Source organism: Metopolophium dirhodum, chromosome 7, assembly GCF_019925205.1.
Source record: "Metopolophium dirhodum isolate CAU chromosome 7, ASM1992520v1, whole genome shotgun sequence".
Classification (NCBI taxonomy): Eukaryota; Metazoa; Arthropoda; class Insecta; order Hemiptera; family Aphididae; genus Metopolophium; species Metopolophium dirhodum.
This window is the reverse complement of record NC_083566.1, coordinates 28688424-28712959: the sequence shown is the minus strand read 5'-3', so window position 1 is coordinate 28712959 and position 24536 is coordinate 28688424. Positions and strand designations below refer to the sequence as shown.

The 24536-nt window shown below is 31.7% G+C and overlaps 1 protein-coding gene across 4 annotated transcripts in view; it reads right to left on the bottom strand.

Moving 5' to 3' along the window:
- The window catches only part of LOC132948236 (tight junction protein ZO-2), a 42899-nt gene extending 19630 nt beyond the window's left edge, over window positions 1-23269 (bottom strand). Inside the window, exons 1-2 of one of the 4 annotated variants that reach the window (XM_061018625.1) lie at window positions 22833-23269; window positions 14070-14187 (exon numbers count right to left, since the gene is read on the bottom strand). In XM_061018625.1, the coding sequence (XP_060874608.1) occupies window positions 14070-14187; window positions 22833-22915 (201 nt within the window). In that variant the 5' untranslated portion in view covers window positions 22916-23269. Of the gene's footprint in view, window positions 1-7425; window positions 9058-13562; window positions 13829-14069; window positions 14188-16732; window positions 17413-22832 lie in introns of those variants that run through there. The other 3 variants (XM_061018624.1, XM_061018627.1, XM_061018626.1) reach the window with 3 other exon arrangements.
- Between the last annotated feature and the right edge of the window lie 1267 nt (window positions 23270-24536).

The following is a 24536-nucleotide window of genomic DNA, read 5'->3' as shown; positions in this document are numbered from 1 at the left end:
ATAATATTATAATACGAAAAACAGGGTCACCGAGGCGCCCTGAGGACAAAATGAAAGCGACATTGCTTGCTGAAATTGGCTGGTGGCAATTTTTATTGCACGTGTGCATAATATATAATAATATTATTATACATACGATACACAATATTGATGCAGCATGTTAGTAGGTACCTTGGTGCATTTACACGAGAGGCACCTACGAGTGTATAATGATTTTTTTTTGACAAAAGGGTACGAGGTTGAGGACAAATCGTTCGCGGAGTTGCGACTTGCGAACCTAAACATATTATTTATAAAGGATTCAAAATTAAAGTATATTAGATACGTATTTTAATGAACAAAAATATTTTTTTAGATCGTATTAACATAAAATACAAATTAATTGAGCGTCAAGAATACTGCAGCGGTCAGGTGGTTTACATAATACAGTAATACAATAACGAACGGGTTACTACTTAAGTACTACATAATATGGTACAGTACGGGATGATTCAGTATAACTTATAAGCATCATATAGATATGAGTAACTTAATTTAAATTAACTATAAGTATATGACGTAAGCATAATATATATATGTTCACCGTCAAATTTTCTTTAAACAATGAATTTATTTAAATTCTGATTTTTGGAATTTTTAAGTTTACTTAAGAAACATTATATTTTCTAATACTAAGATTTGTATACCTACCATGTGATACTGCAACTTCTTTTTTGAAAATGTTGATAAATCTAAATCAAAATTTGAACCAGTAGTTTGTGTACTTAGGAATATAGATTCATGGATCAATGGATCATGATAATGGATTAGGAAGTTAGGTGGGATATAAAATGATTTGAAACATTTAATTATTAATATTAATCTATCAATAATTTGGAATTTGTAAAAATTTTCCTATACCATGGATTATTGAGGATACTACATCTATATTTTTGTAAAACTATTAGTAAGGACTATTATCTTTTATTAGTACATACATTTTAATAACTCAGAAAATAATCGTTCGAATTATGATTTAGATACATGAACATTTCCGAAAAAATCATCTGCTTAACTATTTACAGTAAAATAACTTTGTTTGAATTTGAAAAAAAAGAAGATTGTATCACAGCAAAACACTCCTTAATATCATAAAAATCTTAATATTTTAAAATTATTTGATCCTTGGGCAATTTTAATAAATTCATTGAATGAAAAATGGGAGTGAGAAGGCTTGGTTAATCACCTTGTATACGTTATTCAAGTTGTTACACATATTATTTGGTACCTAATGTGCAAACACGAAAATGTATTTATTTAGGTATCTATATTCTATATTTATACTACCTACATAATATTATTTACACTTTTGGGTAGAAATTAATTAAGCTTAACAATGAACATTAAACTCGCAGATTAGAACGTATTATGGGTTAGGTACGTTCCGTAAAAATCAATTATGACATCTCCGTATCAGATTGATTTATTATTTAAATTGTGAAAATCTCACGTCTGGTAGATATTTTTTTGTTGAATAACAGAAATATAGGAGTGGTTTTTTTATTAATAAAAATGCATTAAATAAATACTAGCAAAATCTCAAATCATATTTGGAGCTTTGAATATTTACCATATTTACTTATTAGCATCTCTTTATTTTAATAGGTCATAATTCTCTGTTGTGCTAATATAGAGCTAAACGATAAAATTAAGTTGTTTGATTGTATTTATTTATTATACTTTCCTTATTATACGTGCCGGCATTTCTTTGTAGACGGATGGATGAACGTTATAGGAAGAAATTGCAGTATATATTATACAGTTTCATGTATGGTGTATAACTGATCGATGTGTATGGGTTAAAATTTAGCGTGGATTAATTTTATCAGTATATATCGCGTCACTAAATGAATTAGCGATATAAAAATAAAATGATACGAATGTAAACATTTGCGATTATATAGGTATTACATAAATACAATAAATTATAACATTACAATTTACCTATTATAATAATTAGGACCGTTTTAAGGGCGGTCTGCGTTTGGACGAATTACCTTTTTTCGCTCATAATAAAAGTAATGTGTTTGGGCGAGTTTCTTATAATGTGTTTGAGCGAGCAATATAAAAGATAAAAATCCAAAGATGGTACCAATTCGGAACTTGGTGTTTGGCTTAAATATTTTTTTGGATTACCATATTTACCACCCAACGAAGTAGGCGATGGTTTTATTGAACTTATGTCAATTGCTCCAAAAACTCAAAATAGCATTGAATTTACAGATTATATACTTGATACATATATTACAGAGGATACTATTTTTCCTCCTTATTTATAGGCAAGGAAACCTGAAAATGATCCAAACACGACAAATGGAGCCGAATCATTTCATGCACATTATAATTCTCAATTTTATTCATCGCATACAAATGTATATAAAGTAATTAATGTGTTACAACAAATTCAAGTAGAAACTAACACAAAATGTAATGCTATAAATAAAAATATTTACAATATTCGACGAAAAGTCATATTAGAAAAACAAGAATATTTAAAAACAAGCTGGGATAAGTATATGTCAGGTGAAATTAAGATTTTAGATTATATACAACGTATGGGCGTAAAATTCCCAGGGAAAAAAATTTAAAAAAACAAATATATTTTTTTTTTAATTTTATAACTATTTTTATAATTTTTAAACTTAATATTATTATTATATATTTACATAATATTTTTACTTCAGACAGTCCCAAGTCTGTCAAAATGAAAGGGGAAATTGATTGATAAAATACAGCATCCCAATATACTAAAAAAAAGGTCGCCCAAACACATTACAATGTTTTAAAATCACTCGCCCAACCACATTATGCTAAATTGCCCAAACACATTGCAATTTTTAAAAATTCGTCCAAACGCATTACGCTCGTTTTTAACACTGAACAATATTTAATTAACACAAATAGTAATAAATGTAACTTACGAATTGTGTGTCATAATTTCAGAACGACCATCGTAAATAACAGGATATTATTTTAAAAAAATGCACTAGTATAATTAATTTGTGTCTGTGTTTACATTGTCATATAAATATTGTGAGTTTATATAATAAATAGTAACTATGCGTCTCATTAAATTTATGAAAAAAACTACAGTTAGGTCTATGACAACCCGCCAAGCTTACATTTTGCTTAAGTCATTTGTGATAGTTACAAGAACATACCAAAAAATACAAAACAACTAGGTAATGACTATGATAGTACATTCTCCTTCCGTTTGACCTAGTAGCCAAATAAGACTATTCAATATCGTAGAAAAAAATATACATTTTGTCGTCCCATTACGGTATAGATGGTATACATATTAATATACCATCTTGTCCGCATAACGTTTAACCTACTTAGTAAAGCGGAAGGTATAATCGTGATCGTATGACGGCACACGATATTGTCACGGCGCGAACTCACAATCTTCGAAAAAAATCACCATACGCGTTTCAGATAAGTGCAGCACAAAACAAATTGGACCGTTTATTTCATGAATTATTTCGACAATGAAAAAAAAGATATAAGAAATAAGATCAACTAATACACGTTTTTATTCGTTTTTTATACACTTTTTAGGCCGATAATAACGCCACTGGACATTGCGTCATATATGTTAATATAAATGTAAAATGGGACATAAACAATCAAAGCATTAATATCGTATGTAAGTATGTAAGTCAGCACTCACGCTTAGAAAACAAACAGATATCGTATTATATTATAGATATTTACTACTGCAGCACTCTCTAAAAGACAAAACGTGTACGACGTTATCTAAAAACTTGACTTAGGGTCGGTTAATGAGGTTAGAATGATTTAAACAGAGTTATATGCAGTTGAATTTTAACAATACTGTTGTGTATATACATTTATCAAATGAGTTATAAATCATTCCATTCGAAAAACGGTTTTGAGCAAGGGCGTTCGGTTGAATAAAAATGATTAAGATTTTGTATATGAATTTATTAATGAATAAAATTTTTACTGATTTTCAAAATGTTCTCAACAAAATTGAGAAGATTGAAAATTAAACTAATAAGTTCTGGCTATGTTCAAATTCCAATCTACACAAAGACGCGGCATGAAACTTTTTAAGTTATTTTACTGTATATAAAACCAATAGTTTCGTTGGCTCAGAATATCAAAACAATTGTTGGTAACACCGATGGTATAATACTGTTTTACAATTTTACACCTACATGTCATTTTTTTATTTTCATTCAAATATTTGAATTAAAACCGTTAAATTCCACTATACACACAAGACGCACATCGTGAATTTTGAACACATGCAAGCATTTCCACATTTATTTCATCCGAACATCGACTTCCAGTTACGACTGCAGATTTGAATTATAACTATATATTTATAACTATATAATTATAATTATAATCTATTACAACAGTATACACTGTACGGCTACTAAACTGACAAATGGCATCTTCAAACATAAATATTGTAAAAAAAATTCTTCGTGCGTGGGATGTTTTCTGTATACAATGGAAATTCAAATATTATGTAATCAAATGGCCCGACCACGACTATGACCGTAACCCATCAGAGTATGACTAAACGATCGAAAATAATGAATCACCACCACAGAGTATAAAATTGCACAGCCATTTCGAATTCCCTCTCCCAAGAAAAAAAGGAAGAAAAAAATCACAATATTATCACAACGATTAAAAAAATATATTAGAATTATAAATAAATAAATCATAAATTAAAAAGAGAAAATAAAATAAATGTGAATCCGAAGAAGAACGTTTGCGGGAAACGTAGCTAGTATAAAGTATTAACATTGTTTAAAAGTCGGTTATAAAATAGCAAAGGTATGCGACTTGATTCGTCGTCCAATGCGGTGTGGAATTGGATAGTTAGCATGCCCCGCAACAGGTTGTGCGCACGTAAACACAAAACTGGTCTATTATCCCTCGTCGACTAGTCGCTTCTTTCACTGAACGCCGGACGACCACAATTTAGAATATAATATTATATTGTATATTTATATACATAATTATGTATAGGCGACATATTTTATATCGCAAATAGCGATATATATAAAAAAAAAAACTGTAAGTTCCGATACATACGGGACTGACGACGGTGTCATATTGTTATTTGGACCACTGATCACGATAACGGCGAAGGCAAGCATATTATTACGATATAATATAATATTGACGATAGCGACGCGACAAAAAGGCGAGGGAGGGGGGGTCTTGAGCGCAGGTAAAATCATGAAAAAAAATACAGACGCCTAATCTTTTTTTTTGTCAGGGGACAACAATCTCAACAATACCGACAAAACTGCCTATCTGGCTATCTATACATCTGTATCTACGGTATAGAATTCTACATTTTAAGCATATTCAGGTGCAACGAAAACGTATTCTCCTAACGACAACGTTATCAATACAATTTACCAACGTATAAATTGTACTGAAACAAGTATATTTGTGATTTGGAAAACACGTGGTGAGTTCATACGGTTTTATTTTATGAACCGCAGTAATTTTCATCAACTACCTATTTAACAATAATTGAATTGTATAATGTATCACTGTTCACTATTTTATTTTAATCAACAGTAAAAATGCGCCAACCGTCTAAAATAGCAGTTTACATAGGTATTTAAAAATTATCCGTGTTCGAGAGTTATGGAAACTACCCAATAATTTCATATAATATAAATTATACTATTGTTGAAACAAAGCCGTTCACCGCAGGCGTAAATTAATTTCGGCTCGTGAAATATACAGATTGTTTGCTATAGTACAAGTATATTGTTCCGAGTAATTTCGGGGCGGGGGTCGGGGGGTGGGGGGAACACTAGAAGGCCGCATTATATTGTGCCGGAACTCGGAACGCATAATCTATGTACCTGTATATGACAAAATTGGATAATATTTCTATATAGATGATTTTCAACAGCATGCCGCTGTGCGTATAAAAATATGTACATTGAAAGTGGCGATATCGTTCATTTCCATTTTGCGCCGTAAGTATTTATCGACGTGGTGTTAAGTATATTGTGGTTATACGTCATTATATATTATATACAATGTTCACGACGTTGACTTGGTGCCAAAGAAATCGTGTACCAATCGGCTATCGTGTATTCGTGTGTTCGTCGATCAGCGCGGCAATACTGAGTGTCTGAGTGCATTACGCATACGATTAGGATGGATTCCAAGAAATTTGTCCTTACCACTCGTGAAATATCGCGTATATCATCCACAAAAACGATCTATTATTTAAATCACGCGTGTACTCACCCCTGAAACATGTATTATAAGTTATAACGCCACCCCAACCGACACAGGATTGATGCATGCACACAAAGGTATAATCGGCCCGAGAGCATTAGTATAGGTACACACAGATTCGAATAGTCCGCAGTGGCCATTGAATGAAGAATAATATAATAACACACAATGATATATGATGAAGTCTTCTTTATGTACAGTATAAACCTGTTCATATGTACTTTTCGACGGGGTGTAATTAATTTACTACCCTCGAGCCTATCGACGGCCGACAACAGGTGTATAATATACGTGTTATCCGCACGTATATGTTATTATAACGTGTTCGGACTGGGCGTTACTATGGGATTCAGTCGGATTTAAGATATCACATCAACGATTAGGTTGTATAATCGTATACAATCATATATAACATTCAAAAGCACCTGTACATATAATATTATAGTAGAAATAAGTAGTATATTATCGCCAACATTACTTCACTCGGTGTTTGGGTTCTATATTACGAAAGGAACGTAAGTTCGGAAATGTACGTTATCCCGTTCTCCTACGCTCAATTATATCTAATAAATATGGCACGTAACAACAATAATGTATACAGCAGTTACATTAATATATTATGATACGATGCAATCATTATTTTGTCGTTAAAAGTAAAACCTAAACATGTAAACATTCATCATTATTATTTAACGGCTAAGTTAGATAATGCTAATAAATATTAGTTAACTTTTATGAACTACGGAAACTCTGTCTCTGTGCTATAATCAATTTTGTAAATCTATACTTTAGAAACCACTATATAATACAACTGGTATGTTGAGCTGAATCAACGATTAATGAAAATCGGTACAACTATAGGACTACACAGTCAGAACACAAACAATAATTTTAATACATAAATATAATATATTTTATTATATAATAGACAACTAAAACCTTAAGACACGGCCCTAATTTTTGAAGACAACAGACGAATTGGACTTGAGCAACCCACACCCATGTCTAGAGACCCTTTAATAATTTATAAATATATATCTAAATACAGCACACACCACTATACATCCCGGAAATATGCGTAAGGGAGACAATTATGGAGACAGCAGAAAAAATGCCGGGCAAGGTATATACCTGATCGGTGTGGTTGGCGGGGGGCGGAAGCGGTTGTTGCGGTTGCTGCTGTTGCAAGTGTTGCTGTGGCTGATGTTGTTGCTGTTGTTGCTGTTGCTGATGCTGCTGTTGTTGTTGTAGTTGCTGCTGCTGCTGAGGCAGCGGCGGCGACACGCGTTCCCCGTATTCCCTGTGGTCCATGTCCACGCTGCAAGACGTTTCCGACCCGTTATAACATCCTCGGGGGTCGAGAAACACACCGGACGCGCACAAACGCTCAATTTTGAATACAAATGCAAAAACGGTTTTTATATATAAAAAATATAATATATGCACGAAAACGACGGTTACGGTCGCGCACGATTAAACGACTGAAACGGACGCACTTGTCGTATCGATGGTGTATACGTCAAAGGAAACAGAGATATGATCGGGAAAAACAACAAAAACAAAATGTGAACGCAAAACACGCCAGCGGCGTAGTTGTCGGTTTTTTTTTGAATTTCCTAAGCGCTAGGTGGTGGTGACGGCGACAGCCGACGTCCGATCGGGTGGCTGAGCGGTTACGGAATGCGGCGCGCACAGCAACAGGTACGCGGACACACGCACACGTTCGCGGCGGGAGCGCGCTCAAACACACGACGGTGGTTACGACTTACGAGGAAACTACGGCGGCGGCGACTGCATTTAAAAACAAGCAGTACTGCGCGTGCGTACAACAGTATCACGCGCGTTTGTAAACGCGTACCACACAATAATGAATAATCATATTATAAATTATATATAATATTGTATTATCGTATTATACAAAATCGGCTTTCGGCTATAATATTATTATTATGTATGAAATATTATAATATTATACACGTGAGAAACAAAATACGCACATACAGATAACAGACCCACACTGCAACGGGCAATCGAGCTTCGTTTACAGTGAGTGTGTGTGAGTAGTGGTGTTTCTTTTTGGGAAAACGTCGCGAACTTCTGTCTGTCTCGCCGAGATCGTGCGAATTGGATTTTTATTTTTAACGGTTATGGTCTGTGGGGTTTTGAAATTGGAAATGTTGACGGGTAATTTTTCGGAAGAAAAATAGACATTTATATGTGTTATGATGTATATATAACACTGTATAGTGACGAAAAAGTAAAAAATAAGCGGCAGGTAAGGATATTATGTGCGTGTCGTCAGATTTCTTACGGGGAAGGAAGACGGCGCGCGACGGGGGAGACGTGTAGCGACCGCCGGGCGGGGATGCGGCAGGAGTCAGTGACTGCGCGCCGCCGTAAGCCCCCACCACTGTGCTCGGACGAATGCGCGCGCGCTCTTGCCGGACAACGCGCGTACCACAGGGTCCGGTTCCGCCGTGAAGGTTGTCTGCGTGAGCCTTCAAGGTCTTTTGCTATAGCTCGGCGAGCTCGCTCCGCCCTACACCGTCCGGGGAGCGAGGAATGCGGTGCCGCGGCACGTCCACTTCCCGGCCGCGACCGCGACGACGCGTGTACGTCTACGATATTACACCGTAACCTGTAGGTACCTGCACGCTGCGCTGGCCAGCATACTACTACGACGAACGACGACATAATATAATGTCGGAGGCAACGCGACGACGGTCCATTACGCGCTCGGCTCGAACAGACATTAACGACGATCACGAAATAATAACAATAATAATGTGAGCACCCGCCCGCCACGACTCGCCAACGGGGTATTACATCAGTTTTCTAAACAATATTATTATTATTACACTGATTCCGGTCCTCTTGCTATCGTTGTTGTTGTTCTTCTTCTCCTTCGATTATAATCGTTCTTCCTCGCAGCGGTAATATACGCGTAACATCGTCGTAGCCACCACAAAAAACTTTCCGAAAACCATATAGTTAAAAAAAAAAACAGAACGAAGATGCTGTATACAAAACAACGAACTCCTCGTGAGTTTCTCGAAGAGTATTATAATTTAGAAGGTGTATTCCACGAACCATGGTGGTTAACTTCGCGGGCACGCGATAATGATAAATTGTATAATTGTACGTAGTGTGCGTATGCAGGACTACGATTTATTTTTTTTTGTATTTATTTTAAAATATATCTAAATACTATCTAAGTACTAAACTAATTGGTTTTGTCGATTCAAGAACAAATATTTTAAGACACAACCGAAAAAGTCGTAGAGTTTTAATTGAAAACCGTAATTATTATGAAACTGACCACTGCAGCTAGGGTTGTGGTAGAACGAGTATAATAATAATAATAATAATAATAATATTAATACGATTTGTACCTAGGAAAACTACATATACCTTGCCACGATACCCAGCAACGGGACGTAAAACGTCTATTATAGTTCAGCTCAGCGTAATTCTGAATATGAAATGTCTTGACGCATATTTTTAACGGACGATGAGTACAGTCGATTTTTAAGTTCTCACAGATTAGAATATTATATTATAGGTAAACTTCTTACATACGCATATCGATTCTCACGAAAGATGACAGATCCCCACTAACTAATGATAAGGGGAGTTATGGTGTAGATAAATGATTTTCTTTATAGGTAACGAGGGCCCAGAAGGGTTGCGATTGTAAATTGTAATCATTTGTATCCGGCGTTAAATTTTACTAAATGGCCTATGACGTCCACTCTGGAGTGGTTCGACAAACCTAACTCGGCTACTGCAAGTGCGAGAAATCGTGTAATACGAAATTCATGAACGTAGGTTGTTTACGGGTATATATACTATATACCGGTATAGGTACTATATGTATAAAAACCGATAGACAAATTACGACCCTCGGGCTTATATAAAACAACAAATAATATTTTATATACATATCGGAACGCCAACGTTTTTCGATGTAACATTATAATTTTTTTGTTTGTAATACATATTGCATGATACGAGTATCGATTTCACCCGTTATATACACGTCGTTTTTCGACTGGAAAAATCAACTTGATTATGCCATTATTTACGGGTGTTGGATAAAAGAAACGTATACGCTGGATCATATTATATGATGTCGTTACTAGAGACCGGTGTGAGTGTCTATAGTGTCCACCGGGGTTCGCAAACGTTTTTAATGAGAAAAAAGATAGCAAAAGTGTTATACTATTTTGTAATTTATACTAGCCTATATCGAGGTACTGTTATATTGTGTTATATACAGACGAATTTAAGATGTACATTTTTTCCACTACTTGTTTCACGGACCAGTCGTCGCAGTTATCATGTATTACCTAGTTGTATTATAATTATTGTACGTACAAGTTGAATTAAAATATAAAAGTCTTAAACATAAAGTACTCAAGAATTATTTATTATATGAAATATAAATGGACATTATTCACGATAATTTATTTATTTTTAAGAAGAAAAAAATTAAAAATTACGTAAAGTCTATTTTAATACCAACGAAAACATTGCAAGTGAGCGCTGGCAGCATTGGCAATGGATTATACATTTTTAAACCACTTTTATAGCAGTATATATAAACCGGTTAGTAGCCACTTTTTACACATACAAAGTATATAACAACTTAAACGTTAAAACTGTTGGTCTGACGGTTCTATATATTTAAATTTTTAACGGCTACCAAGAAATTATAAAAGCAACGTATTAAAAACCGATGATTAACCAGTGACAACAGAACATAATATTATATTATTGTTTTAACGAATTTTAGGAGACAAATGAATAACAACAGAGTTTATTATCTAGTAGTATTTGATGGTTGATAATTTTATTTCAAACACTTTCAAAATAATCATTAATCATTATCAAGCGCACAAACAGAAAGTCAATTCACTATAATTATTTAAAAAATTATTAACATGTACATTTATATTTTTATAAATCTAATATATAAACAATTTTGGAATTTTTGATAGGTACATCATTTTTGTTAACTGCAGTTTAATTGTTAAGTTTTTTTTATGAAATATATATTCAACAACGAATAATATTTAGATTTTAAATATCAAATTTCGTGTTTTACATTTTGACGGTTTTATAATATGTTAATAATAATAATTAACATAGGAGAAAATCCATTAACATTTTTGGGGGGCTAACATTTTTAACATCTATGTGAGTGGAGAGTCTTCGATCCCAAACAACTAAAAAACTGTATATTTTTTGGGGGGCTAATGCGATTTGCACCTATGATAATTAGTTAGTTAAATTTTAATTTTACAGACATACATAAATTCAATACGATATGATCTAAATTAATGATGATGTCTTCTAAAATCAAGCTTGTATAGGTACCAAAGTTCGATACCAAATACATAATATAACAAAAGAACCATAAAACGATCCGACCAAACAAAACCATAATAAATAGTATCAAGTGTATGTCTAAGGGGGGGGGGGGAGGTTGAATATTTTAATTTAACCAACATTTTTGGTTTAGATACATTTTGATTATTAACATTATTATTATTTATTATATTATGGACTATATTGATTTTGAAAAGATCTAAGTGACATTTTGATTATTAACATTATTAATTATTGTTAAGAACCCTTGATTAAAATACATGAATCACGTTCTCGATTTTTTGGGACGCAATTCGTAAATACCTTTTTTACGGGACGCAACTCGTGTGCTCCCTTATAATCGATCCTCATCATGTATATTGTTATTATAATATTATACCATTGATTAAGTAAAAAAATATTTACTTAATCAATGATTATAAAATATTTTCGATTTTCTATTGTACACAAATAATATTATATAATCGACATAAATCATTTTTATACAACTAGCACAAACGCCCGGAAACATGCAATATGCACTGCATTGGTGTAAATAGTATTGTGTACTTGAAAATCAATCGGGCGTTAGTGTTTTTATTATTGTATTATAAAAAGAACAAAACTATAAAAATGAAAGTTTAAAAAAAGAATATTCTTAATAATATTTTACTTTAATTCCATTACTACTCTAGTTTTAGGCTTCAGCCCTAGAAGTAGAAGATTCATCGTTAGTGATACACTGAGATTTAGTTTAACAAATATTATGTTTCAGTTTCATTTCTCTTTTTCATAAAAGTCGATTTTTTAAGCCAATATAATACGAATAATTTTAATTCTAACATAAGAGTTTATTTCATACATAACTACATTAAATTATTTACATAGCGTTTTATATAAAATGTTGTAGTGTTCACCCTGTTGCATTTAAAATAATTTACGTATGTACACAATAATATACATCATAAATCCTAATGAATACCAATCTAAAAAACGAGATCTTTATTTATGTTTTATGGATCACTGAATAAAGTCAGTTGTTCAATTAGTTTATCCATTAACAATTAGAGCATTATTGTAAGATAACAATAGTGGTGTGCAAGTAAGCAAAGTTCTCAGGGAGGTCAGTTCGCCTGTATTTTTTTTTATAAGTATGGTGTAACCTTATATCTTGTAGTTAAGTACATATAGATAGCTAATCAAATGAATATATTGGCAAAGAGGGCTTGTTAAGATTTGAGAGACAACCTTCTAAAGTCTACCCTTTTAGTTCCACGAGATAACGATACCTACGAAATTAGTTACTTACAATCATTATTACAAAATCGTGAGGTATACCATATTCGCGCGTTTCTCATGCAAGTAATATTCAATTAGGTACATTTAAATAAATAAATTAGTTACTTTAAAAATATACTCGACGTTTTTTTTAAATTCAAACTATTCTTAGTCCTTACTCATAAGTTTTATACACGATATAACCTATGTATTATTATATACCTATTATATGATTATTTCATACATTTATAATGCGGAATCCACGACTATTTTTTTTTTATTAAATTTTATCTTTATAAGAAACGATATAAGTTAAAACACATTTTCGCATTTAAAACTAATCAATTGTGTAAGTGAAAACCAAGTTGTTACATAGGTATTTCATGCTGGCATTTTCAAAATATTTTAAAACTGCCTATTCGATTAGTATACTAACCACCATAATAAGGTTCAATTCCTTCAAAATCTGAAAATATGAAATCGTTTTTAAAAAGTAAGTGATGGATAATTGTTACAACAAATAGGAAACATCAGTCTTACAAAACATTTGTAAAAAGCGTATAAGAAAGTGCTTAGTACTATGCACATCAGCAATTTCTATCAAGTTAAACAAAACTGACCTTTTTGCGCCTATGTCTTCTACTAGACGTTGACACAGAATCCCTTCTACTTCGCTTTCGACTAGACGAACACACAGACGGAGGCGGGATAGAATTTAAATGTTGACTTGAGCTGGGCCACAAGAGTTTTTTAAACAACCCCATTGCGAATTTTTATTTAATTACATTCACTGACAATAACCATTTCGAAAATTATTAATCCAAGATTCGATGAATATAAAACAACAATGCCCATACGTATAGAGAACTTAGTGCGAATTGCAGGACTAGTCTGGTTATACTGAATATACGAAGCCCTTGATGAAAATGATATGCACTAGCTAATAACACGTCATTTTATTCCCCCGGGTACAATGACATAACTGAGAGGCGTATTTGCTATATAACAGACAGCCAGCAATCCAATTAGGTTAATGTTACATTAAACACGCCAAGTGTCAAAACAGCCATGCGATAACGTAATTTGCATATTATATGAGAGGTATGGCACAGTGGCAGGATACTTACTATTTCCTCTACAGGCTCTTCGAACATTTCTGATCCTTCCTCGTGTTCTCCGTCGGGTCGTTCTTGACATTCCGTGAACGAAGGAGGCGGCGTTGACGACCGGCTAGAACTTTTACTCCTGTTGGGAATAATATACAAAAGTATTAAAAATATTTAAAAATTATATCATATTCTAATATACAAAACAAACTATTTTGTTTTATAAATAATAATGCAGTTTGTAAACTCATTAACAAGAAATAATAATACGAACTAACATGGTTATAAAATCATAAGTTTTAGATTCTGAGCGGAGCAATGAATGCATTGATTTTACTATGTGTTTATATTTTTATTTTTTTATGTCTGTTCACACGATAAGAAGTCGAAATAATGCTACCGTATTATTAATAATAATAATAATATAAAATATCTTTGGTTGACAAAACCGTCTCTGCTCAGAATCGTTTTTCGTAAGTATTCAATGATATTATATCATTGAGTTCAAATTAACACCATCTATTACAGTGACCCACTTGTAACTTTCTGTACAGCAGAGCGACATCCACTTACTCACTTTTTATGTATAATGGAAAAAAATAATATTAAATATAACAGAACATTATTAACAATGATTAAAAATAAAAGAATTTATTAGCTTTATGTAAAATAAATGCGCATCTGCTACGGATTACAATATACATACAATTTATTAGTCTAGTCAGTCTAATCACAGTCATGACAAGTGTTCATACTGACTCACAGTACAATCTTTAATGACTTTTTTTTATACAACTACATTCTTTTAACCAAACACGGGTTGATACATTTTTTTATTTGAATGCTTGGCTGGCATAATATAATGTGGGAAAACGTTGTGTAATTAATTTTAATAAAGATTATTTTTTAAAATTAGACATTTTTTCCTGCATTTAATACTACACTTATATATAATTTGTGTATATTATCTATACATTACACATAGACATACATTTTAGGACCTTGTTATTTTGGTAATGGTAAATTATTTCATTCGATTCGACTTTTCTTGTTTAAAATACTAAGAAAAACGTTTCGCTAACAAACGAAAGCTGTACTTAAATATGATAATGTTTAAATGTGACAAAATAAAAGAATAATTTTAATGGCTATTGCTTATAAAAAGTACCTAACTATAGTCTACAACAACATCACGCATATGTAATATACTAATATTATGTACCTAGGTATACGGTTATATATCCATGCAGCTTAAAAATTATATACTATATATTATATATTATACATTATACTCGTAAGTCGTATACGTCAAAACGGGGGGGGGGGGGGGAGGTCCTCCAATAATTATGTGTGATAGTATTATATAATACTGAATAGTAGGAAGAAATAATAAATAATGCCTACCTACTGGACTCCTTCAAGGCTACCTATATAATAATGTGATTTAATACTTTTATAGTATTTTCTGTATTAATAACAAACAAAATTTAAACAAATTGTACTTAGCCACTTAGGTATATATAATATATATTTGTATATATAACAAATTAGTAACTGGTGTCGCAATACTACACAGTATACAACTAAAAAAGATGTGTTATTCTTAAATCTCACATGCTTATATATGTGCTAGATTTCTATATCAAATCAAATAGGCATTCAGTTTTTAACATTATTTTAGTATTTTTTAACCTACTTAATTTATTTAAAGTTTTGCCTACACCGTCAACCCACAATCGTGCAAAATGTTATATCATTAAATAAATATAACAGCTATACTGCTAAATGTTACCTCATTGGCTGCACAAAGCTGATTAATATTTGCTAAATAAATATGTAATGACTAATAATGAGTGTTGACTATACAACGACAAACAAAAAATAATATGATATCTATAGTTCAAATTTTTTGACATTTTTTCTTTTGAAATTATAATATCATAGATACTTCTATATTACACACATTTCTTTAACTATCGAAGTATTTAAATTTGTTTAGTTTCTTAAGACTAGGTAAAACAAACATTCCCGACAAATATACAGACACTTACGTTTAAGTCCTTAACTAAATCGAACTAAATAATTAAACAGAAGACTCAAGTTTATGCAGGCTTGTCAAATATGCACCATAATAGGGTAGTTTATTTTATTGTTATTTCAAAAGGTTACCTGCATAAATATTATATCATTATGTATAAATCACATACGAAGTTGACAAAACTTCTACCTAATTTTGGATTTAGAGGTATTTCCGAATAGTTTCGTAAGCTGTAGATCGTCTGATATAACTGCGGTATTTGTGTAGGAAAAAATGACTGTAAAATATATTCTAACGAATCGAACACGGTGTATACAGAAATAAAACAGGAATGGAAATAAAAAGCAATACAACATAAATAAGGTTAAAAAGAAGAAACAAACGATTAACGATTACGGCCCGCGATAATTAGAACTGCGCGTCACATATTGTACATAGGCAAGCATATTAAACAAAACGACGTTTAATACCCGAGCTTTGGCGTTTACGATTATTATACGCGACCGACGGAGAAACGACAGCGATATTTTATTTTACGAGTGTAAAATATACGACATCGTCGACCGGCCCTTCATTGCACTGTTTTGTGCAGGGCACAGTACTGCTGCAGGTGGGCCAGGTGTGGACTTTTGTTTTATACGCTTACTTCGGGCATTCCGGCAAGTGGCACGCGCACATTTTCCGATAGATCAACAGCGCCGTCCCACAGTCCGGGGCCGCTAACAACTGCCCGGGAACGACCGAAGTTGTCGCCGCCACGACGCTGGAACACCGTTGTGGTCTCCTCGTCCTGCAACGGGACGGGACAGATCCATGACGACACTCACGACAGTCGGCCGTACTGTATTGCCACGAAAAAGACGGCGACACGGATCTCCTCTTGTCGCGATTGTGTGCGAACGACATGTCGCGTGTAACGATGCAATCGCCACGGTAATAAACAATTAAAATGATGACCGATTGTATGTTTAATATTCGGCGCAGTTCATTGCGAATTGTAGATAATTTTTTCCCGTCCAACGAGGTTTAATTGATTAACCAACCGCCTGGGCCGGACACGCCACGCATGTGAACAAATTCGATCGTTATAACTTATAATACAATATTATTAGTATAGAGTATACGCGAGCGGAAACGACGACGACAATAATTATTATTGAGAAACAATAATAATATTACGCAATCGGGGGGAGCACAATTTATATAATTTATAGATCGCGACACGGTTTTCGGGACTGTGCGTGTTGTTGCACGAGTCGAGTTATTATTCCTTGTGATTATGGCGTATATAAGTCGACGTAGGCAGTAATAGTAGTCTAGTAGTGCATGTAGTTCGACTAGATATTATACATTTATACGTCATGTTTAATTATTATTAAGACGCGGCACTGCTGAGTAAATATTTACACCGTTGAAGTGGATTTTTTTGTTTAAGAATTGAGTGTTATCTGCTATGAGCAAGCTGAATAATAATTTTTAAATAAAGACTCAAAACGGTTAAATAATAATAAAACAATAAAAATCAAATTAGTATAAACGATCCATATTATAACGATATGGTATAATAATATAGCCTATAAGCATATAGTACTCGACTACGCGACACTGCGACGCGCAGTTTTGCGTGTAAACCGAATGGACGGAGACGCGCGACTGTCAACTATATAGCGTTTATTAATAGTCGTTCCAGCGAGAGCGTCTCCAGGATTTTGGCTGGGTTGCCAAACGGACGCGAACAGACTAAATAAAAAGAACAATGGATCTTTTGTGACGTAAAAAAAAAAACACATATTGACACACGATCAAAGTGTAGTAAATATATTTACTTAATATGTACTGAACAGTGTACGAGGAGACGACGACGAATCTGTTTGACTTCGACCCTTGCCCGACATCGAATATCAAAATTAACATTCTGAACAGTTCGGAATGTGGTCTAATGTCTATGTAGAATAATATGTAGATTACTACTAAATCACTTTCAGAGACAAACAGAATAAAAACGTAATTCTTGCCTGTCAAATCGACATAGTACTCAAATGAATAGAAAATGTTTAAATCGTTATTTAGATTAGTTTTCATATACTCTAATCTAAATTAATAATTTTTTATACTGAAGTAATGACAAATGATACATAATAGAAAAAATTGAAAATATAAATTTTATTAATTAGCAATAAAAATAGTATAATATAGACATTTTGGATGATAGCAGAGAATTAGAAAATTAATATCAGATAAATTAATAACACATTTTTATACATAGGTAGATATGTAAAATATATATAGAGGTTAATTTTTACATCACTCTCAAAAACTTATAAAGATAAAAATGTATGATAATAACATTTTTGCTACAAATGGTTTACCAAAATCATTGCCTGATGATTAAATATGTATAGTTTGGAAAAATATAATTTCTTCCTTAGTAAATGTTTTAATTGGTTAAATTTACTTAATTTACCAATTTAGTTAAAAAATTATATGTGTAAGATTTGCTTTAAGGCACATTCAAACGCATCCGTCCACCATTGCAGCTTGCTCTCTGTTTGACCTCACCTTTAATGTGTAGAATAGATGGACAACAAATGTTGTGCTGATTTATTTGTCATTATGGAAAATAATAAATCATAACACAACACTCATAATTTTATATTTTTAAATTGAAAAAAAAATGAAATCTATAGAAAATAGATTTCTTTTCTTCATTATTGTATTTCTTATAGTTCATATTTTGTTTGAACTGACTTTATAAGTTTAGCATAACATTATAAATTATAATAAAGTATAAACAGTGCGATACTCCTCGGGGTATTGATAATTTTTGTTTAGCTATGAATATTTGATAGGCAAGATACTAAACACAGTATGTGCATTGAAAAACAATTGTTTTTATGACCATATTTTTTTTTATTGATTTTATTCAAAATTTAAACTGTAAATTAAAATTAAAATTATAGGTACATAAACATTATTATTAGTTACTACTATTATTATAATTTAAATATGGTATATACCTACAACAACAATTTTGTAGCCTTTGATTATATTTTAACACAAGTCACAACACAAATACTATCACTAAATACAAAATACTAACCATTTTAAACATTAATCTTTTTAATTTTTTAATAAAGTGAGCAGGAGTCCCCCAAGGTGTTCTGTGTACCTATTTGTTGTACATACACACTAGTATGTATAAATATACATTAGTTTGATGTTTTTGGTTATTAATTATTTACATTTATTGTAATTTGTCTAGATAAACTTTACCATACATTGTTTTACAAGTTACAAATTACAATACATATCTAATAAAATTATAAATTATATCAGGTATATTTTTTCCTAGTGGCGCCAAACTTTTTAAAATGTGGTTGGGCAGTTTTAGAACTTTGCAGCATCAACATCTTAATTGTTTATTATATCCTAATAAAGTTATGATTTAAATATGGCTCGATCATAACATGGACTTCGGTACCAGTGTTTATCTCTGAGTGTGCCCTGAAAATCTAAAAAAGTTTGAAAATCCTTTGTCTAGAGACACAAATATAAGTATTGTAACACTTTATAAATAATCCTGGCTTCAACACTTCACCTTATTAATTATGTGTATTACATAACTATGTACATTGTACACTGTACATCCAACATCACCATGATTTATCAGTAAGTTATATCCTTTACCTAGTTAATATCACAATGAAAAATAATATTGTGTGTAAGACTCAAATTATATAAGTTTAAAATTTAGTAAATTATTAGTATCTATATGATGGACATGAGAATTTTTTTTTAGATAATTTAATAAGTTTACACAACAAAATTGTAATTATAAAAATATAATGGGTTTATAATATAATTAGTGAAATAAGCTAAAATCTATAATAAATGTATAACTATACTCAATTCAGAATAAGAATATACTTTTGCAGACACCAGCTTTTATTTCCTGCTGGTCCGTCATCCCCACAGTCTACTATCTGTATGCCTAGTGTGTAATGAAACCACTTTTCCCTATACACTTTTGACGTCCAGTTATATTTTTGTTCTAAATAGAGTACCTAAAGCATGACGAAATAACAAGGTATGATCACAATTTTGTGATACGCATTACATCTCTATTATCAGAAATAGGAGTCTTCCTCGGCTGTTGATCGGTCCTTGATATTATTATATACAGTTTACTCTCGATTATACGCTGTCTTCCACAGAATCGTCTACATATCTATATGTATACAAAAAAATATATACGTATTGTATCTTGCCATTATAAATCATTATAGGTTTAATTGGGTTGTGAATTTGTCATAGCAAATAACTCGATAACGACGTAAAATACGCTTTTTACGATAATGCCCCATCCCACCCAGTTGACTTAAAATCGGAAGATGGAAATATTTTTGTCAAATTTTTGCCTCCTAATGTCACAGTTCTCATCCAACCCATGGACCAGGGGGTAATTGCTTCTATGAAGAAAAATTATAGAACAAGTTTACTTAAAAAAAGAATTAAAGAGGGCAATGATCTTAAAAGTTTTTGGAAAGATTACACAATTCTTGATAGCATTTGACATAAATACTGCTTGGGGGTTAGTTAAGCAAATTACGTTAGTCAAGTCTTGGAGAAAAATTTTACCGAGTGTGGAAAATACTTTGATAGGGGAGGAAGAAGAAGAAGTCTCTGCTTTTGATTTGGCTAATTTTTCTAAATCTCTTACTGGAGGAGAGAATGTTGACGAAGAAAACATTAATGAGTGGATAAATTGTGATGCCAATGATCCAGGATTTGAGCGTCTTAGTGATGAACAAATAGTAAGTGGAGCATTAGGTACAGTTTCAGAAAGTGAAGGTGAAGAAGAAGAAAATGATGAAGTAAATGAAGTAAAGCAAGTGAGCCATGAAGCAGCTCTAAAACATATAGACGGGACCATTAAATATCTAGAAGAACAAGACAATACAACTCTGTGTGACAAAATGTTATTAAAAAAACTTCAATCACAAGTTAAAAAGAAGAGTTTTCAAACAAAGAAACAACAACTTCTGACTGATTTTTTTGCACATAAATAATTTATAATTTTTATTAATTTTTCATTATACATGTACATTGTACATACATTCATTGTACATACATGTGTATCTTTTTTAATAATACATATGTAATAATAATTTTCAATTTCAATTTCCAATTTAGTTTTTATTATAAAATTTAATTTTGCGGATTATCCGCGGAATTTGTTTATCCGTGGATGTCCTGCCACCCTATTCCACGGATAATTGGGAGTAAACTGTATATTATTAATTAATATAAACCAATCAAATGACAAGGATGACTCTCACCCTATTCTGCGTCAACTGAACGAAATTCAGATTGTTGTAATCATACTTTGTTACTTTGTCATGACCTATAGTATAGGTTGAGGTATATACTCTGTTCCATCTAGGAGTAAACCACTTTCGCGCACAAAGACTGAGCCGCCGAACAGTGTCTGACCCCCCATGCCATGGCTATGCGTTTTGTGATTGGCAGAAAGTCATTAACAGAGTCTGTGCTAACGCTCTCACTGATGTCCGGATTGTGGTGGGGATGCGAGGAAAAAACGTGTTTTGGTCAGCCGAGTGGTTCACTCTTAGATGGAACAGAGTATAGGTAAAGCTTGAAAGCTTGTCAGTGTTGACTTTGTTTTGTTTTAATATTATAACTAATGAATTTAAATAAAAAGAAATATTTTAACAAATTATTGCTTTTTAAGCTATATTTTTTAAATTCCTCAACAATTCTCTCAAATAGGTACCTAGACAATTAAATAGGTAGTTATAATTTCAATGATATATTGCATAAATAATTTATACAAGGTTATCACTAAATCAATATAACTATGTAAAAGAAAATAGGTAGGTACTTATAATGGCCATTTAAGTATAATTAAATAATATATATATACCTATATAAAATATTATGTATTTATATTCATAAATACAATTATATTAAAATCTTTAAGATAAAATTCTTGTTATTGACATATACTATGGATAGTGATAATTGTGATCAACATGAGTACAATAAAAACAAAGATAAAAACAATATATTATTATTTATCATTCATTTTGATATTTAATATCAATATAATATAATAATTTATTCTTTGCCTATTTAGGTCAGTTAATGACAACATAAATTAAAGTCCTTCAGGTTATCTTTAAACTATTGACAAGTGATATTTACTATGTTAGCTGTCGATATTATTCTTAGTGATCTCATGGTATACATATTTATATATATTTTTTATTGATATAAGATTTCTTGATTTTATTATCATTAGTATAACATGAATTTAATTGTTTACAATTTAATAGCTTATACATAAATAGTACAGCTATAGAGATAGACATTGTGTTATTATAGCCCCTAGTTAAGTTACATGATATGACATTATGTTAAAAATGTATATATATATTGTAGAGGAATCGAATAACTACGCCAAAAATAGTAAATTGAATGAAAGGAAACACATAAACATACCTTACCGTTTTATAAAAAAGAATGTTTATATTTTTTCATTTATAAAAAATTACTACCTATCATTTAACAACAAATGACAAGTTATTGAATTAACATGAAAAATACAAAAGAACCTAGTTGACCCATTTTTATTTTTTACACATAATTTTATAGTATCATTCCCTGTAAAAATATTATACACTACATGAAAATACAAAATAATATATTTCAATAATATGACTCACTTGTTGTCTGTGATCTTCTTTCCACCTACGCTTTCTTCCTGGTCGTCTGAATCGATGTAATGCATTTCTTCGTTTTTAACCATAATATTACTACTTATACTTAATGTTTACCGATATCCGTACATGTGAAAGATATTTATATATAGTCCAAAGAGCCAACTCAATCGTTTACACAACGATGACAATTCATGTCCAATAGTCCAATGATATTCGTTTTACTTACGTATTCCGATTTCCGGTAAAACGTTATACGATACTTGGAAAACGAAACGATCGCAACACGGTTTAAACGACAAACTCGTTGAAATCAAAATAAATGGTCCTATCATAATATCATCACGTGTATTAGAACGATATGTTTCTAAACTCGAACAAACTATGCGAATAATGATACTGATTATAACATTATAACTACGCCACTCACAAATACGATAATAATATTATTGTTATTTTAACAAAACCACTTCGGATACAACATTTACACAGCTGTCCATGTGACCATGTAAACAAAACATATCACACTATCTCGTATTCTCGTGTATGGCCCAAGGAGTATTGATAAGGTGTCCGTCACTTGTTTGAAAATTTTACTACAGACAGTCGTCACCACCGGGAGCGCTGTATGTCCTAAAGAGGCCGATAAATGAACAGTTTTGTTCACAAAAGCTATAGAAAATTGAAAATATATTATGATTTAAGGAATAAAATTTAAAATTTTTCATTGCATAATGACTTCTATGTTCTAAATTAATTATATGCATGTATTTAAATACTTTCTTTTAATCAAAAACAATTATTAATATTATTAACTATTGTTATTTTTAAATTTCCTATTGCAAAAAAAAATATATGAAAAATGTGAGAGTTAATTCACTAAATTATCATACATAATACTTTCAAAGTGTTACAATTAACGAATAATAATTATTAATTATTAATTAATGTATGGATTTTAAATACAATTCATAATATGTTGATATTGAGGTTAATACTAGTAGATATTCATATTACCCATGTGTTACCAAAATGCATATATTTTGAATACCTTTTTATAAGCATTTACTACTCAGTTGTACCTATCACCATTGATTTTATAATATATTCATAGTATTTGTAGTATATTATAAAATCAATGCTATTACCTATATATTATTATATATTATTAACAGAGATCCTGGGGATAGAAACATATCTATATGCTAAATGGTTGATAGATTTATGTGGTCATCCTAGATCAGTGCTTTTTTTCTTTAGACTTTAAGAGGGTGCAACACCAGTCGTTTTGTATTGAAAATATTACGTTCGTATTTCAAATGCTACGAAGTCAGTAATAGTCGTAAACTCATAAGTAATACATTGTTTGAAAGGTGGTAGTTTTTGCTATGTTTGGTTGGTATCAGATATTTGCTATTGTAATTAATTATCTAAAATATAAGCAAATCAGTATTTACAAAATGGTCTTTTTCTATGCAGTAATGCTCGCTTGTTAATGCTATTTTCAGAAATCGGTTTCCAACAAAACATAGGAAAAGTTATCACCTTTCAAACAGTGTATTACTTATGGGTGTACGACCATTATTGACTTCGTAGCATTTGAAATTCGGAAAAGGGTTTTACAAAAAAGTGTATGGTTTGTTCACACCGTCAGCTGGAGCACCTAGCGGCTAGCTGCATTGTTGTAAATTTTACCTACTTTACTCTCTC